General features: G+C 32.7%; 1 protein-coding gene and 1 pseudogene across 1 annotated transcript; one reads left to right on the forward strand and one right to left on the reverse strand.

Moving 5' to 3' along the window:
- The first annotated feature begins 2,412 nt into the window (after nt 1–2,412).
- On the forward strand, nt 2,413–4,432 carry LOC134269045 (beta-1,3-galactosyl-O-glycosyl-glycoprotein beta-1,6-N-acetylglucosaminyltransferase-like; annotated as a pseudogene).
- Nucleotides 4,433–11,007: 6,575 nt separating this feature from the next.
- Nucleotides 11,008–19,463, reverse strand: LOC134269046 (uncharacterized). Its single transcript, XM_062751268.1, has 5 exons — nt 19,367–19,463; nt 19,186–19,280; nt 15,414–15,539; nt 15,267–15,302; nt 11,008–12,155 (listed from the first exon to the last, which is right to left on the reverse strand). The coding sequence occupies exons 2-5, from the start codon at nt 19,193–19,195 to the stop codon at nt 11,314–11,316; spliced, it is 1,014 nt and encodes a 337-aa protein (XP_062607252.1). The 5' UTR covers nt 19,196–19,280; nt 19,367–19,463; the 3' UTR covers nt 11,008–11,313.
- Between the last annotated feature and the right edge of the window lie 249 nt (nt 19,464–19,712).

Here is a 19,712-nt window from a genome sequence, read left to right on the forward strand (position 1 = left end):
TGGATTATGCGTTAATATTAAGATTAAGATTAATAATTGATGCAATCTTTAAAAAGCTTCTTTTCTCATTTCTTTTCTCACTAAAATCAAGCAATCATCAAGCAGTCATCCCCTTATTTTCTTTTGAGATTTCTCTTAGTCTAGAATCGTTGATGTCTTATATCTGCATTCATATAAATTTTATTTTATGTCTGGTTTTCTTAAAAATGACCAACGATTGGGACCACTGGTCTCCCTTTGGTCCCCTAATGATGTACAACATAAGTTGACCTTTGGTACCCCTAATTATGTACAATATATGTACACATAAGGTGACTTCTGGTCCCCCTATTGATGTACAATATAAGGTGACTTTTGGTCCCCCTATTGATGAATATTATGAGTTGACCTCCGGTCCCCTAATGATGTAAAATGTAAGGTGACCTCTTGTTCCCCTATTGATGTACAATATAAGATGACATCTGGTCCCCCTACTGATGTACAATAAAATGTGACCTCTGGTGCCCCTAATGATGTACAATAGAAAATGACCTCTGGTGTCCCTACTGATGAACAATATAAGATGTCCATTGGTCCCCCTACTGATATTCAATATAAGGTGACCTCTGGTCCCCTAATGATGTACATTATAAGGTGACCTCTGTTCCCCTATTGATGAACAATATAAGGCAACCTCCGGTCCCCTAATGATGTACATATAAGGTAATCTCTGGTCCCCTAACTTTGTAAAATGTAAGGTGGCCTCTGGTTCCCCTACTGATGTACTGAATAAATTAAAGTGATCTCTGGTAAAATAAACTTATTGTTACCTCTGTTATCCGCATAAAGATTATGGAAACACGCCGGGTCTTATATTGTACATCAATAAGGATTTCATAGCTCACAAAGTGTAGTATATGAATGAGAGAAAGGTAATCTTATGTTATTCATTATTACGATGTCACTGAAAGTTTTAAGTAGGGAAGAATTTTAAATCGTGGTATGCGTAGAATTGATTTACAAATACAATCCAAAAAAAAAAAAAAAACAGAACATTGCGAACATACCGATATTTTTTGACAGGGAAAAAAGTGTAAAATTTCTCCGAACTCTCTAAATGTATGTAATTGGAATTTGGAGGATAAGTCAACTTGCTTTTCATCAAATACAATATATGTATCGATCCGAAGGTAAATCACAATTGGTACATATAAGGATATGGAAATAACGAACAGTGTTCAATCTCAACGTCCATCAAACAAATATACAAAACAAGAGCAGAGCAAACACGGACCTCCGAAACATCAGAGGTGGGATCAGGTGCCATGGAGGAGTGAGCATCCCCTGCTGACCGGTCACACCCGCCGTGTGCTCTTTGTCATAATCAGGAAATAACGGAAAAAAATCCGTAGTCAATTCATTGTATAAATAATGGACTAACAATTGGTATGAAAAACGTCAGTCAGCATTTCATTCAATGAAAAATTGTATTTGCTGACAAGGTCATTGTATCGACCATAGAATTTACGAAATGATGACTTTAAACGAGACTGTTGATATTCTTGTTTCATCAACTTGCTTGTCAATAATTTACCTCGTTTAAGAAATTGTTCATACGTAGAGCATGCTCTTGCGTATCGAATCAACTGAGATATAAATACTCCGTATGCAGGTGATGAAGTTATATTGCTGCATAAGTAAGGGAAGTTGACGATAGAAAAGTTAAAGTCATCACGTTTATCATATAGCTTGGTTGTTAGATTACCATTTGTGTCTTTTTCAAGTAAAATATCCAAGTATGAAGCAGATGTGTTGGACTCTGTGGTATCTTTTATCTCAAGCTCACCAGGATATATCGTGCATACCGTATATCAGGATTTTTCCGCGTGAATCCAATTTCCGCTCTCTTCGCGACGAGTTCTGAATCGCGGAAATCGCGTAAATTTAATACAAAGTTTTCTTGTAGTAGAATTATTTTTTAATGCTAAGATATGGTAGACGGTAGAGCTAGCGGAATCAAAGGCCTTGTTGTTTGTTTACAGATTGACAAGCTAGCTAATTTTATGGGCCACGTTCCTTGAAAGTTATATTTCTAATTTCTTAATGTAGTTTTGATTGGATTATGAATTTGATAGGTAAACTTTAGGGAAAGAGGGGGGGGGGGGGGGGGGAACGTCAGCCCAACTCTTCGCAATGCAGGGTGTACATCTTCTTTATAAGAAAATAAAATCAGAGGTTTGCTAAATACTGTTACACTGATGTGGTCGCCTCTTGAGACATGACACATAAAATGATTTATTAACAAATAATTTTTTTTTCATTGTATTAAAGAATCGCTGAAAAGTTGGAGCGAAATGAAGAGGTAGGTGGTGGTAGAGGACAAGATCTCCCTCCTCCCTTTCCATATTAGAGATCTGCAAATGCAGAGACGTGATGTCGTTTACTCTGAGTCGCACTATTAGTAAGGAAATCCGAGGTTAGACACTGTTAAATAGATACTTTAACCTTACATTAAATAGTAAAATCATAGGGGAGACCACAGGTCACCCAACGTAATCCATATATATTTTAAACACTTAAACACGTCAAATTATTAAATAAAATATATCAAAAGATCTAATTAAAATTGAAATTTTTTTAGTAATGTTTATTTAAATTTATTTCATAGATGTTCAAAACATGGAGCATAAGATGTGTCGCCGCGTCACAATGGAGCGTCACATTTTGAAGTGTATCTTCTTTTAGAATGAAAAAGACATAACACATTAAAAGGATTCAAAAAAGCACTTAATCTACCAATTTTTCAAAAGACACAATTATCGTCATTTTCTAGGTTTTAATTGAAAATTAAATGACGGCATTGGTTTTTTTTTATCATTAACATTGTTGCTTTACACTGTACGTTGAATTGAACAAAGGGACTGTCGAAATGGGGAGAAAACGGTTTTACGAATTGAAATGCATTTTTGCTTCAGAATATGGGAATTGTCACAAGCGACAGTTACGCTAATTAATCAGACTTACACAATAAGGAGTGTAAATAAGAAACTTACAATATATCACTGTGTCAGCAAACGGAAGACTGTGAAAAGTTTATAAATATTAGAGGATATTTTGTGAACCCCTTGCCCGAGGAAGAGAAACTTTTCCCCATAGCATACAGTATACTTGTATATGATAACCCAAGGCAATTTGAAATTCTTTTAAGAGGTATTTATCGACCTCAAAACTTCTATTGTATCCATGTCAACAGTAAGGCCTCACGGGAATTTTTCTACGAATTTGAATGTGCCATCAAATGTTTACCAAACGTTTTCCTTGCTTCAAAGAGGATACATGTGGAGTGGGGAAAGATCAGTGTGTAAACTCCAGAACTGATCTGTATGAAAGACTTTCTTCAGTTCTCTCGTTGGAAGTATTTCATAAATTTAACAGGACAAGAATTTCCGCTTCGCACAAACTGAGTTAGTAAAAATACTCAATGGCTCAAATGATGCCGAGGGCACATTGGAAAGGTATATGATAATATATACTTCTAAAACTTGATATATTTTTCCATATAAAACAATGAGTTATACACAAAATCTGATATATGATTTATAATTGCCATAATGATTAATTTCTTATGTTTATAAGATTTATACATTATAACATTTTCTAGTATATAATAATGGTATTCTTTGAGTCAACTGTTCTTTTAATAATGTAAATTTTTTCTACCGTAAGATTTTCCAAGTATAGATGAGAGTTTTGTCATTTCATATTAGGGCAAATAAGGAAAGGTGGAATATCAAAGAAAAACCACCACACAATATCCACCCCGTAAAAGGATCGATCCATGTCACTCTTAACAGACAATCTGTGGAATACGTTATCAGTAATCCCGTTGCGAAAGACTTCTTGAATTGGGTTAATAAAACAGATATTCCAGATGAAACTTATTTTGCATCATTAATACATAACCCCCACCTTATAATACATGGGAGTTTTAAAGGCAAGTGTAGTACTTATCAAAGAACTAACATTTCGTACAATTGAAATTTGGTTGTTTAGGCAGTGATTGTTCTTTTTTTTATTATCAACAAATTTCTTTCATCTCTATGAGTAAGATGTATTTTTCTCTCTTATATAGGGGACATTGAGACTGACTTTGCAGTAAAGAAACCATTTTTGTCCCGCTTCAAAAACTGGGCAAATAGGCCCTACTCCAAATCCATTACCTTGTCTGGGAAAATATGTCAGATCGATCTGTATTTTTGGACTTGTAGATCTTCCCCTACTGGCACGTCGTCCAGAGTTCTTTGCAAATAAGTTCCACATTGACTACAAGCCACATGTCATCCATTGCATGGATCGACTGATTTTTAATAGGACAAAAGATGAATTGTATAAAAATCTGAAATTTCGGACAACCTTTTATGAAAATATAGAGTCTATAAAAGATGTTGTGTAGATTCCAATATGTAGATACGATACGCAGGTATGTTAAGGATCGAAGCATATTAAGTCATTTCTCGGGAAATTTAGACGGGAAATTGCCACGGCATCATGTGACTTCTATTTATAGCGAAATTTTCTTGAATAAAAAAGCTAACAGAACAACAATACCCCGCGGAGTTTAATAATTTCTTTGAGTAAATAATTAAAGTGAAAAACATCTATTTTGCCTTAAAAGTGCTGCTAAAATCCCACTGTCCTTTCATCAAAATAATCATTCCTCACATTGGGACACAACCTTACCCTATGTTTTGAATTTAATACATATGAACCGAGATTTTCGTAAAAACATGATAAACTCACGATTCTAGCTGCACTTTCCAAGTTTGTTAGAGGCCAAACTTTTCATCTATACAAATCTTATGTCTTGAAATGTCCAGACTATTGTTGTTCTGTTGCATTATTTTAGTATTTTTGTCACAAATGACAGAGGAAAGGCCGGCCGGGATACGTATAGAACTGACTGTCTTCGAAAGAGAATATCATTGATGAAAATAAATTAGCATACCTGTTTAATTAATTGAAATCCCTAAGAATATAAAAAAAATTCACGATATTTCCTTCTAAACTCCATTTTACGTATCATTGTACATTCCGTCTTAGCAAAATTCTCTTTACACGACATGATCAATTCCCAAGTTACTTGAAGTACACATATGATGTACTCGGTGAGAGATTTTAATCCAAATGGAGGATACGGCATAACAAAATAAAAACTTTGAGAATTTTTGTTAATGTTTATCTATTCACTTTCTTAGGTAAATTTCATATGTTGATATCAATATCACGAAAACTTTTATTATAGAATTGACGTGATGTCGCCTACTATATATGACGTCATAATATAGCACTGATCTAGGCAGGGTAGAATATTTTGTATGCTTCCTTATTATTCCTGCGTAAATGCTGTTGCTTGTGATAAAAGATACCACCGATTCTGAAACACCTGTTTCATATTAAGATATTTAAAAATATTTCAAAAATTTGAAAAGGGCGTAAACGGAAATATAACAACTAAGCTCTATGATAAACGTGACGATTTTAGGATTTTTTTATCGTCAACTTTCCTTATGCAGCAATATACCTTCATCACTTGCATACGCAGTTTATATACTAGTATCTCAGTTGATTTGAAACGCAAGAGAATGCTCTACGTATGAACAATTTCTAAATCGAGGATAATCATTGACAAAGAAGTTGATGAAACAAGAATCTCAGCAGTATCATTTTAAGTCATAATTTCGTAAGTTCTGTGGTCAATACAATGACCTTGTCAGCAAATACAGTTTATCATTGAGTCAGATTCTGACTGAGGGTTTTCATACTTATTGTTAGTCCATTATAAAGCAGGATGGTATATAGTTATTGGTATGTCCGTCCGTCCGTCTGTTACGCCTTGAGGATCTCTTATCCGCAACTCATATCATACCACTGAATGAAATATGATGAACCTTTCAAAGAATCTTTATTACATTTTTCCATTGTGCACTTTCTATTTTACTTTTTGATCCGACACATATTTTGGATTCCCCACAGTAAAACATGGACACTGCCATAATATTTAATTGAGAGGCGGGGGTATCATTAAGTGAGCACATTGCTCACAGTACCTCTAGTTGAAAATAATAGTAGTTTATGTTTACATTGAATTGTCGACGGATTTCGTCGATATATCCCGATCATGACAAGGAGAGAAGGGTGAATGTGACCGGTCGGCAGGGAATGCTTACTCCTCCATTATCCCACCTCTGATGTTTTGGAGGTCCGTGTTTGCTCTTCTCCTATTTTGGATTGTTTTATGGACTTTTGATCTTGAATACTGTTCGCCATATGTTTATTCTCAAATTGTACAAGGTAAAGATACGATTTGTTATCAATGATGATTTCTGGTTTTGATATTGATTACTGTTCTTTGTCTTCTAACTATACGTAGGTTATTGAAGTAAGATTTTTTACTGCAAGTTCCAACAAAGATGATAATAATAATACAAAACCATACTTATGATAAATTTAAGGCTTTACTATATACAATATGAATAGGCGTACCCGTAGTTCTTGTCCAGATATCTGATCTTTAAATATCACTCTAAATGTAATAAACATTCGTTTGCTATTAATCTAGTATGCACAATTTCTTTAAAGAAAAACCCAGCTCAATATTTGAAAGCATTTAGATAAAATTGCGGAAAACCAAAAGGGATAGACTAACAGACAGACAAAGGGACATACGGATGAACTGACAGACGGATAGACAGACTCAAAGGAAACCTATAATCCTCTCCAATTTCATCGGTGGGGGATTACTTAATTAGTAAGAATTCAGAATTCAAGTACAGTGTAAAAAACAAATTTGCTATGGATATTCCTGAACGTGATCACTAATCCTGTTACAAGTTTGAAATGTGAAAGCCTTGACTCGAACCAACGAAAAAATTTTGGGTAATATTCCACAAAATATATTTTGTAAAATTTGCTTGTTATAAACGTGAATAATTTAATTTCCTATTATGAATCATTCTAAGGAACAAATAATATTTTGTATAACATAACTTGCCTACGTCACAATGAGTTACGTCAAAAACGTATTACTGCACTTGACGTTATTTTTGAAATAATGTTCAAATTGAAACCTTTTTCCGGAGGAAATATTGTCTCACTGAAATTAAAATTATAAGGAATGAAGCTTATTTCAACTTATGTTATCCGATATAACAAAACTTGGGACAGTTTACGCTTATCTATAAACCGCTTCGCGGTTTATTAAGCGTAAACTGCCCCAAGTTATGTTATTAAATATCCTAGGTATTAAATAAACTAACTAAGTGCATAGTTATGATGAGCAAAAGTGTCTTTTCCAAAATTTTATGGCTCCAGGGTCAAGGGTTCTGGTGTTGGGGTGGGGGGCTATATTGATTATATAGTGAAAGTACATGAATTCTTTGAAAATGATCTCTGCTCCTGGGTATTAAATAAACTAAGTGCATAGTTATAATCAGCAAGAGTGCCTCAACCAAAATTGTGAATTTTATGACCCTAGGGTCAAGGGTTCTTGTGTTGGGAGGGGGGGGGGCTCTATTCATTATATAGTAAAAATACATGAAATCTTTGAAAAGTTTCTTCTCTCTCTTAGGGTATGAAGCAAATGAACTACCTATATAGTTATGATGAGCAATGGCCCTAATCTTGCAGAATTGTGAATTTCATGGACCCAGGGACAGTGTTCGGGGGAAGGGGTTATACTTATATACTGAAAATGGATTAATTGTTTGAAATCTGCTCTTTTGTATTTATAAAACAATTTTTTATTGTTTGATAGGCAATTTTAAGGGTGCCTTTTTAAAATTTTTGCAATGTGTGGACCTAGGGTCAGGGGTTCTTGTCACAGTGTAAGGAGCACTACTGCCTATTGCTGAATATTACTGATTAGTTGGAATGCATTTTTGTTACCCTACCTTATGTATGGGTATTCAGTAACCAAGCTAAGCAACTGCTAAGTGTATTGTTATGATGACCAACGGTGCCTCTTTAAAAATTGTGAATGCCATATAGCATCTGGCTTTAAACATGAATCAAATTCAATAAATGGAAAGTTGTTGCATAATGCTCAGGTGACCTATTAGGCCTGTGGGCCTCTTGTTGTTTTATCCTATCACATGTCACAATTTTTATCACATGATTAATTATCAATGTTGCCGCGATATTTGACTATTGTTTTGGTATTAAGTATAAATACAGAGGTTTGACGTGTAGCAGATACTTTTTTACCATTGAATTTTGGTGATCAGTTCCTACGTTTTGACGTCCTGTTTTATTTTTAAATTTAATTTTTTTTTTATTTTTGTAAAGGATTAGGCTTTTATTTATTTTAATCATAGGGATAATAACTGGTGAAGTGCTTTAACTGTAGTTATTATTTACGTGATTATTTACTTGAGTATGATATTTTTCGGAAATAGAATGATGTTTGATTTGATTGAAATTCATTGAGATTTTAGTTTATTTTTGATTGGGAAATCTTTATAGATTGATTTGGAGAAAATTTAATAATTTCAAGTAAACCTTTGATTATTTTATTTCAGTCATATTTTTTCTGTTTAGAATTTTTGACAAAGGACTAAGTAAATATTAACCATACTTATATCAAGGCAGTAAATAAACTGTGATATGCACTGTGGTCTAGTTGTTTTATTTATACTTAGAGTAGGGATAACCATGTGAACAAAACAGTAATTTAATTGTATGTTCACTCTTGTAATTTTAAGAATCTGTAAACATATTTATTTCATATAGGTAACCGTAGTGAACAATTGATTAATTTAACTCCGTTCACAAATGGTGTTTATTAAATCCTGTTTACATTAAATAAAATGTTTCATTACGGATTATGTAAAGAGTTATTCTCCTTTATCCAGTCCCTTTATTTTGGGAGGTTTTTGAGTAGTTCTAGTGATACATAATTTTAATTCTGATTACATTAAATTGATTTAATTATGAATGAGTGTGATGTGTGAGAGAATATTTTATCTATCGTTTAATATATATAATTGTATGTTATTGAATAAATGAATTATATTTTTGAAACGTTAATTAATCTTGATTATATATTGAGTTCATGGATTTTGCACAGGTCTGATGGAATTGACATTGATTATATTGCGTACAATTTTTATATCTTACAAATTTAAAGAGCTGCTGTGCTACTCAAGAGCTTATTAGGTTAGCTATAATTTTCTGCTATCCCTGAGCATTACAATTATCAATAAGATAAAGTAGAAAATAGCAATTAAACCTCTTGTGCTTTCATACTCTGCTTCGATTCCATACATTTAAAATATGTCAACATAAAATTTTGACGTTTTTGTTAGAATTTATTGTTTACCGATCCTGTATATTTAGCAGTTGTACAAGTCATGTATACATCATTAATTATAAATAAGAGTTTATCGCTTAATCCACTTTTTTCTCATTCACAGGGCCATAATACAGTTGTAGTCCTACATGCTTACTTTTACTACGTCAAGGCCATCTGAAAGGTGACAACTGTGTCATCCTGTGCGTAAAGGAGACATATCGAATTGTCTCACCTCACGTGAAATGCCCTTAACTAATCAGATTCACTGTATAATTCTAAGAAAAAATAATAATAAAATTTATTTCAATACAGTTTTAATTAAGGACACTGCAAAAAGAAAAGAAAACAAATTCCGAGGTCAACCTTTTCAAAGGCTTAGTTCCATACATTTAATGACATTTTTTCATGCTTTATTGTAAATACAGTTTTTTAAAAGCAACATATAGTGGTTATACTTTTTTATAATATTTTTTATAATATTTTCAAGACATTTCATAATGGTGACTTATTTGGTTTTAGATTATTCATTCGTATTGCTTGTGTTTTGTGATTGTATATTATTGCTTTTTACATGGAAGAGAAATAATGAATTGAACATATTTTATTGACAAAGTCAAAAGGATCGGACACAAGTTCTGTAACTTAGATAGTCCTCTCCTAATAAAACATTATGAAAAATTGCCAAAGTAAAACAAACATATATACATATGGTCTACTATAAACATTGTATACATTGTAGCAATTAACAGAAATAATAATAAGAAATAATAATGAATGATATGGTAGAATTCTCCGAAAATTTTTCTATCTAACTTTTAAAGTCATCTTTAAAAAAGATAAAACCAAATTCTCATATGATTTTGTGTAATTATTCACGAGTTATTGAAGCTCAAATGACGATACCCCCTAAAAGGGAAAATCGAAAACTCTCAATATCTTCAATGTCCATCTTGTGCATCTGTCAGAGTCTTATTTCTCCTTTGCATGGAATTTCATCAGAATGTTAATCTTTCAAACCCTGGCTCTATTTAGCATAGGTAATCAAAAATAACCAAAACGTAACGAAAAAAAGTTAAACAGCGCGCGCATGCGCCAGTGAGAGGAATACAACAGTAAGTTGAGTGGCTCAAAAACCAAATTGCGGATTTTTTTCCTTTCAAATTTCGTATGAGTGTAATGATTATAATTGTGTACACTTATAAATGGCTGTTTTTGTGGTAGTAATGTGGCGATGTATGAGATGGCAGTACGAATAACCCGCAAGTAACATGGCTCTGTTTCGCGTTAACGTCATTGTCACGGTTGATTTAAATCCATTCCAGATCCTCTCTGACAACGGCTAAAAAAGTTTTATGGGAGTAAATTTACAAGAGACTGCGTAGTAAACTGTTGTTGCGTTCTTCATTAATTAGGCAATTCGAAAACAAGACCCTATTAAACTTCCGTTAACTGTGCCAAGATTGCAATAAATTCATGACGTCTCTTAATATTAAAAACGATGTGCATACCTAATACATGTATGCATCAAATAATGCAACAAGATTTGTGGACAAAAACACGACATTATCAAATTGCCAACTTTTTGGGTCTTTTTAACATTTTCCCTACGTGACGTCATAAATTTTACTGTTGAGTAATTCAGAATACTGATTTTGATGCACAGTAACTAAATTTCCCATCTGACCAATTTTCGTAATTTTCGGTCATGTAGTCAAATTTTTATCGACAATTATGCTACCCTGCGTTTCTTTTTCCTTTCAGTATATATATCTTTTTTTCCTACGTTTCCATCGAATTCCTCTGTTCAGGGTTTGATAACTTGATTACATTGACGTCTGTACTATCTGGGGTGCTTAAATAATGACTAATTGTGGTCTTGCATAACGGCCCAAAGTTCTTGAACGATAAAATTTGTGTTGTCCTAGAATCCAATCAAAAGGTGGTGCACTTACAATTCGGCTGCATATGACCAAAAAAGAGGAAAGTTACTGAAGGTATCTATACACCATAACAGTATTACTACCATGTTGTCCCAGGTAAAGATTCCCTTCGTCGTCTGCATATACCCCATATGGATCATTGATTCCATTTGCATTTTTTGTTAAGATAATTAATGCAATATCTCCATTACTGCTAAGAAGATGAACACTGGGATTGGCGTAGTGACGATTGCAAACAATAATTTGCCCATAGATATTATTGCAAATTCCTGTAGGAAAGAATCCCTTTTCTGTGGAATGACCGTAATAACGAAATCGAAACACTCCTGAACCATCTACAACAGTAACAACACACTTCTCTATATCCGTTGTGCAAATATCTCTATTTGTATTTTCTGATATGAATAAGGGAAATGAGTATAAACTTTTTCCTTGGTGGTACTGTATAGATTGTAGAAGTTCTCTATTTTTACTGTATTTCAACAACTTTGCTTTAAAGTGGTTTTCATCGATAATATAAGTTCCAAGAATTAAGTCATCACTTATATGGGAAGAATAAATACTCAGCACATTCCATGCTGGTGTCAGAAAAGTTTTCGTCATTCCATCTGAAGAAACGCGGTGTATATCATTGTCTTTTATAAAAAAAAGATCTCCATTTACGTCAACGGTGTGGGATGCGCTTGCCCTGGTGTCATCAATGATGTAAGTGTCTAGTATACGACCCTTTAAATTAATTTTCATTACCTTTTTTCTGTTACTTAACCAAGCTATTTCACCCGAAATACATGCAATATGGTTGATGCTGTAAGTATCAGTTAGAGTTATAGCAGAGTTTTGTTTCGGAAATAGTTGTATATATTCTTGCGCTCCTTCCTCTCGTGCATCTAGGAATAAAATATATGAAACAAAATGTGAATGGCGATTTATTGATAGTGTATTTTTCCACTGATGGTCCATGTGAAGATTCATATAATTTACATTAGTCAGATCAACTTCATTAACCTTATAAATAATTGGGCTTATAGAGGTCAAAGGGTTCACAATGTGATTCTACACCATAGCAAACGCAATATATTCTTCGTTATCAAACTTTTAGCGTTGCATATTGATTTCTTGAATTCTAATTGTACTGGGCATTCTCATAAGTATGTATATTGAATCAAGGTGGTAGAAGTTATAAAATGTACGAAGGGTACAAAAGGTTTGTAGACTAGTGCCATGAAATGAAATCAGCTTGAGGTACATGAATGATTTTAAGCTCACCTGATCCGAAGGCTCAAGTGAAATTTTCTAATTACATTTTGTCTATCGTCCGTTTGTCTGTCCGTCAGTCTGTAAACTTCTTACACTTTCGACTTCTTCTAAAAAATCACTGGGCCAATTTTAACCAAATTTGGTACAAAGAATCCTTTTGGTAAGGGGGGTTTAAATTGTAAAAATAAAGGGCCAGTTTCTCTTACAATAAATGGGGTCATTAAAAAATCGTCTTCTCAAGAACCAATGGGCCAGGAAAACTCAATCTTATTTGGGAGCATCCTTAGTTACATGTAGTGAAAATTCTGAATTGTTAGAATCATGACGCCCAGGGGTAGGGTTGGGCCACGATATGAAATCCAAGTTTAACAAAGAAATATATGGAAAAAATTTAAAAATCTTCTCTAGAACCACTTGGTTAGGAGAGCTGAAACTTAAAAGGAAGCATTTTAGGGTTGTGTATATTATAAAGTATTAAAATCGTGACAGGGTAGGGGGTAGGGGACCACAAAAGGTATAAAAAGAGGGAAAATCTGATAAAGAACTGCATCACCCAAGTTACTCAGGTAAGCGATGTGACCCATGGGATTCTTGTTTTTTACTTCGAATAAGCATTGTCTTTTCTATGTGTAGAATAATCAACAAATCGTTAGTTTTTTTATTATTCTACACATTGTTCACTTCGCAGGGGAAATAAGGAAGCATACAAAATATTCTACCTTTACTAAATCAGTGCTACATTATGACGTAATAGTAGGCGAGATGACGTCAATTTTAGAACTCAAGTTTTTTGTAATATTGGTATTTAGAAATGCACATTAACTCTAGAAAATGAGTAGATACGTGTAAACATTCACAAAGATAAAATGTTCTTATTTCGTTATGATGTATTCTGTCATTTTGATTAAAATCCACCACCGATGACGTCATATGTGTACATCATGTAACTTGGTAATTGATCGGGAATTGATCATGTCGTGTAAAGAGAATTTGGCTATGACAGCTTGAACAAAGATACGTAAAATGGAGTTTGAAATCAAATATCGTGAGTATTTTGTGAAATTTATATGGAGTTCAGTTAATAAAACAGGTATGCTAATCTATATTTATTGATTATATTCTCTATCGAAGACAGTCAGCTATATGCGTATCCCGGTCGGCCTTTCCTCTGTCAATTGTGACAAAAATAATGCAACAGAACAACAATAAGCTGTATATTTCAAAACATAAAATTTGTACAGATGGAAAGTTTGCATCCTATAATACTTGGAAAGTGCTGCTAGAATCCCGAGTTAAGCATGGTTTTACAAAAAATCTCGGTTCAAAGGTAAAAAAAAATCAAAACATCGGGGAAGTTTCGTGCGAATGTGTGGAATAATTATATTACTGACGGGACAATGGGATTCTAGCAGCACTTTTTAGGCAAAATAGATGTTTTTCAACTACATTATTTACTCAAAGAAATTATTAAACTCCGGGGTATTGTTGTTCTGTTAGCTTTTTTATTAAGGAAAATTTCGCTATTAATAGAAGTCACGTGATGCTGTGGTGGTGCTGCAAGTCGTTGCGTTAGACACTCTTTTATCTTTATGCAATAGATAATAAGAGTTTACGCTTATAAGTGGTTTTGGTAAATTATCAAACTAAATTTTCTTTAAAAAGTCTGAATTTCCCGAAAAATTACTTATATGCTTCCTTAACATACCTGCGTTTGTTAACAATTTAATCAAGGAGGCGCAACCTCGAATATGACACATTTTCTACCTGAGTGCAACTGAGAAAAAACTAATTTGATATCATCCGAAATTAATTAATTTAAAATCATTAATTTATCCATTCGATATGATACAGTTGTTCCGTAGATTCCAAGAAATTTTCTCCTAAATTTTATATTTAGTGTCCAAATAACAAGTAGTTAAAATGACGTAAAAAAGAGGAGGATGTCATTTTCCAACATTTTATAACGTTTTACCTCAAGCATAAACCTCCTCAATGTTTGAACGGCCTACAGAGAAATAAAAATGCATCTAGGGGATTTTTTTAAAATTACAAAGCAGTTTCATTGAAAGAAGAGACTACAGTTTTTGTGACATATATATCATCTAAAGTCTGCCACCTCAAAAAATAACGTTGATCATGTGTGGTAGACATTGATCTCCGACAGGTAAATTTTGATGAAATAATCAAACGAGTATTTTTTCCCTATTTAGATCCGTTTAAAATATTAATGCGTTGAAATCAGCTATCCATGACATTGTACAGTGAAAAAACAACAACGAAAAGTTTCTATTTCATTATAAGAAATATTATTAGGATAAGTGTTTTGAGGCAAAGGGAGTGGAGATAGATAATGACGATGACAGTAATCATGAAACTTAACAACTACGGCGCCGTTTAATCATATTCTACCTTTTCTATTCAATGAGAATATAGTAACTTTTTCATGTATCAGGCTGATATTTTCAACATTTCTCTAACGTCTGCGTTTGATGTTCCTTATAATTTCATAATCATCGACTACATAGTAATGATACATTAAAAGTTTAAATATAAAGTTCAAACTTTATATAGTTATAGATAAGTTTATTAAACTTAAATGTAAACTTTGAATGTAACAGAATTAGTTTAATATCGCATAAGTCCACAAACCTTTTGATAACCCCTGCATGTTGTTTTTTACTTATTGACAAAAAAAAATATGCTTTTTATGTCAACACGTTATCGATTTATCATAAACTTACTCGAACCAAATTCATTTTTTCCACTTGTTTGGCTGTCTGCAAAAGAAATAGTTAATCTTTAATAATTGCAAATAATCAATATTTTCTACGTTTATCGACCAAATTAATCATACATGACAGATAAGTGTAAGTTATTAGTATCAATACCTTTCTTTTTAGTTTTGTTGACCCTTTTTCGAAAATGTACTTCTTCGTTTAGAGAATCGGTATTCATATTACTTAATTGACTAAGTTGGTCTGTTTCACTCCGTCCAGAATTTTCAGTAAATAATCCTAGCAAAACAAGATTGTTTAATTGGTGAATTAAAAGTAAAATTAATCTTTCTCAAATGCAAAACATACGTTGGTACCCAAAAGTAAGATCTTCTCAACAAAAAAAGACATACATTGTGAAATTTGAAGGCCGAAGCACAGCATGTTTAAAAGTTTTGGTTAAGTAAGTGAATCTTCAAGGTTAAGGGAGAAGATAAAAATTTTTGTATCTGAAGGAAGGTCTTGTCACGAAAATTACATATGCCAAAAATGAAGGCTCAAGCCATTATTGTTCTAAAGTTTTGATCAATGTTTATGTTTTTTTTTAAGTCGGTCAAACACAAAGGCAACAGATCAAAGTTTATGGTATCTAAAGGAAGATTTTTTAATAAGGATTTTGCAAATCTAGGTCAGAATCTAAAGGCAGGGTATAATTGAATGGTACCAAAGAAAAATTTGTCATAAGGAATATTCTTACGAAATATGTAAGCCATTCAACAATTAAATGTTATGTGCAGGTTTACTTTTTTGTGAACACACATTCAAATAACCAAACTAACAAATATATAGCAGGGTTTTTTTAGGTCTTAAAAACAAGGGATTGGGCCTTTTCATTTGGGAAAAAAGCGATATTTGGTTAAAATTGGGGAAGATTCATATTAAGCATTTTTCTTTATAAATTCAAATGAGGGTTTTTTTTTAATTTGCAAGGAATTTGTTTGAGTTATATTATATTCAGTCAATCAGTTTTTGGAGAATGCCTATAATATCTTTATGTGAAACAACATCTATACTTATGAATTAATAAATTTTGCAAATAAACTCCGAAATGGGTGCACAAGAGTCTTTACTTACCCCTCTAATACTACACTACATACAAAATGATGTCCATAAACTATATTTAGATTTCACTCGGATAGTAAGTATCGTACATAAAATTAATTAAAGTCTACTTCAATTTTCTGAAAACAGTCATGAAATAGCATCAACGTGAGTATTGTGGCGTTTCCGGTTGGCGGATCTAAGCTACTGACAAATTTTAATGAAACTGAAAACAAACAATCTATTATTTATTTCATAAAATGTTATCTCTGAATTATTCAATCAAAACTCGATTCAATTGATATAAAAGAAATAAGTTGTGGTAAACAACAAAAAAGAAAAAAGTGTAAAAACACCGATCTCAATATTGACGGAAGCTTCTAGAACATCACGTCCCTTTGCTACATTGTTTTAATCAAGAAATAATTATAAATATTGTAATAAACGGTTTATTTGATTAAATAGTTTATCTACAAATGATGTTATATAAATTAAAATACAATAAAAACAATAGTTTTGTAAAAACGAGCAAAATATACTTGGAATTTATCAGAAACATATTGCTGCCGGGAAAAACACCAATATCTATTGATACAAGGATTTTATAACTGGACAAATGGTACTAACCAACTAAGCGTTGGATAGTAAGATTATCCGATTTGAACTCATAGCAATACAGCATGCACAGCGAGGTATCGGAAACTGGTAACGAGTGAATGACATGAAAATATTTTATGTCCCCGTAAACGAAGGTTCGGGGGTATATAGTTTTTTCTCGTGTCTGTCTGTCTCTCTGTTTGTCTGTTTGTCCGCAAAAACTTTAACCTTACCCATAACTTTTGATTAAGTGAAGCTATGACTTTCATATTTCATCCGTGTATTCATTGTGACAAAACCTTTCTTTGGGTACCACCAAATTTGATCTTGACCTTGGAGTTTGACCCACTTTTACATGAAAATGTTAAAATTTTACTTTGGCTATATCTGTTGAACAGTAGATACCAGGACTTTTTTACTTCACATATTTAATGTTTGTTAAAAGACCTTTCACTGGATACCAACAATCTTGACCCTTTGACCTTGACCTTGTAGATTTTTGTACTTGTGAAAAACTATAACCTTGGCCATAACTTTTGAACAGTAAGAGATAGGGCATTTATACTTCATATATGTTATCCTTGTGAAAAGACCCTTCATTGGATATGAAGATCCTTGATCCTTTGACCTTGACCTTTGAGATTGACCTACTTTAAAAAAGCGAACTTGACCATAACTTTTGAAGACTTAGGGCTAGTTCCTTTCAAACTTTATATATTTGATCCTTATGACAAGACCTTTCATTTGATAACAACAACTTTGACCCTTTGACCTTGACCTTGGAGTCTGACCTACTTTTTAAGAAATTGAATGCCCCTGCTTGAAAAGCGGGAGGGTACATGTATTTATTTATCGGGATTTCCGTCCATCTGTTTGTTACGCTTTAGGTATATCCATCTCTTATCCGCAACTCCACTTAACCACTGAACGTAATTTTCATAGAAGTTTGATTACATATTGCCGTTGTGCACCATCTATTACGTTTTCTTCCTACACATATTTTAGGTTCCCGTTGCAAAACATGGACACTGCCATTATATTCATATTAGAGGGGGTTGATCATTTCTATAATTCACTGCTGATTTAGTAATAAATACGCATGTTTCCTAAAGTTTGTATTCATTAATGAATTCATTTAAACCAAGAAAATGTTCATGAAAAGTTTGAATAAATTCTGTGCACAGGTAAAAAAGAAATTGCTAAAAATTCTGGGACCGTCGGGTGTCGGGAAGACTAGATTTACCACTTGCTGTCAGTATGTAGAGTTGTCGTTCGTATCTCTTTCAGTGTGTGACGCTTCACTAAAAATAAGTGCCATAACGAAAAACTTTTGAGATTCTTTATAATTTAGTTTTTACTTTGAACGAAATCTATTATTCAAATAAGATTACGTTATCATCACATTTACTTACAATTCAAATTATGAAAACCATTAGATCAATTCAGGAGAAAATGACTTGAAATATTTGTGGTGGATGTTTATGCATGTTTTTTCTGTTGAATATCATCGGAGTAAATCGGCCGAAACAGTAGCCACTCTTTCAGCTCTATATAATCAACATAAATTACTGCGTATGTTAAATGCCTGATGACCATGGGAGATTGAACATAGTTCAACTCCCAAAAAGAGGAACCGATGTGCACAATTTCATTGCTTGTATTATTTAAATTCATTAGAAATACTGCTCCATTTTTGTCGTCTCGGAGCCTTTGTCTGATAACGAAGGCTACCAAGTTTTCATTTAAATGGAATGAAGGTAGAGCTTTTTTTTTTAAAAAAGGTATTTAAGCATTCTGATATAGAGTTTTGTAATAAAGTACTCTGAAAATTTGAGCAAAATACATTGCAAAAATGAACAGGATATGAGGTCCCAAAGTTATCTAGAGAAACTAGAGGTACTGTGAGCAATGAGCTCACTAATATATATATATATATATATATATATATATATATATATATATATATTGTTTTACGGTAATGTGTAAAGAGGAATAACTCGTCATATCAAATGTTATCCAGAAGTTTCTATATGTGACGTCATAGGTAAACATATAATGGCAATGTGCATGTTTTGCTATGGGAAACCTAAAATACGTGTCGAATAAAAAAATGAACTAGTAAGTCACAATGGCAATATGTAATAAAGATTCTCTGAAAGTTTCATTAAATTAAATCTATAGTTCATTATCAATTTAAAAAAAAATTGCATTTTTTACATTACTGATATTCTTCATTTAATTCACTTACCATTTCGCATTCTATTGTACAACGTTAACACAATTAAGAAGGAGATGGAAATAAGAACAGTTGAAATTGATGCCCAAATTAAGATCAAAAGATATCTGAAAAAAAAATTCAATCGTTTCAAATTTTATGCAGATCTATACTGTTTTAATATACATGTAAGTAAATGGGCTATCATTTTTACCTAAGATCATATTCTTCATTTGTCGGACACGAGCAACTATCATCAATATTGGTTGTTGTTTCGTACGTTGAGACGTTGTCTGGGAAACCATAACAAGACGGAACTAAAATATCAAAATAATTATATGCATTTAAAAAATAAATCACAACCTATATCTGCCAGAAATACTAGTAAAAAATGTGAGACTGCAATAAGAATATAGAATGTTACAAACTTTATTACATTATAAGATCGATATCCAAGTTACTTAGTAAAGGATCAATTCATGTCTACATATTGTTTTCAAACTGTGTATATGCCTTTGTGAGTAGTATTATGTACATATCTCGTTCATTACCGCTTAAAG

Source organism: Saccostrea cucullata, unplaced genomic scaffold, assembly GCF_032062105.1.
Source record: "Saccostrea cucullata isolate Sc308-1 unplaced genomic scaffold, CSIRO_AGI_Scuc_v1 ctg9294, whole genome shotgun sequence".
Lineage (NCBI taxonomy): Eukaryota > Metazoa > Mollusca > Bivalvia > Ostreida > Ostreidae > Saccostrea > Saccostrea cuccullata.

What these genes read in the sequence shown, in the direction of transcription:
- LOC134269046 (XM_062751268.1), bottom strand. An exon ending in CAACAAAACTAAAAAGAAAG is followed by an intron (nt 15,303 to 15,413) that starts GTATTGATACTA and finishes TTTCTTTTGCAG; the next exon opens with ACAGCCAAACAAGTGGAAAA. An exon ending in AAAAAATGAATTTGGTTCGA is followed by an intron (nt 12,156 to 15,266) that starts GTAAGTTTATGA and finishes TTTTATTCCTAG; the next exon opens with ATGCACGAGAGGAAGGAGCG.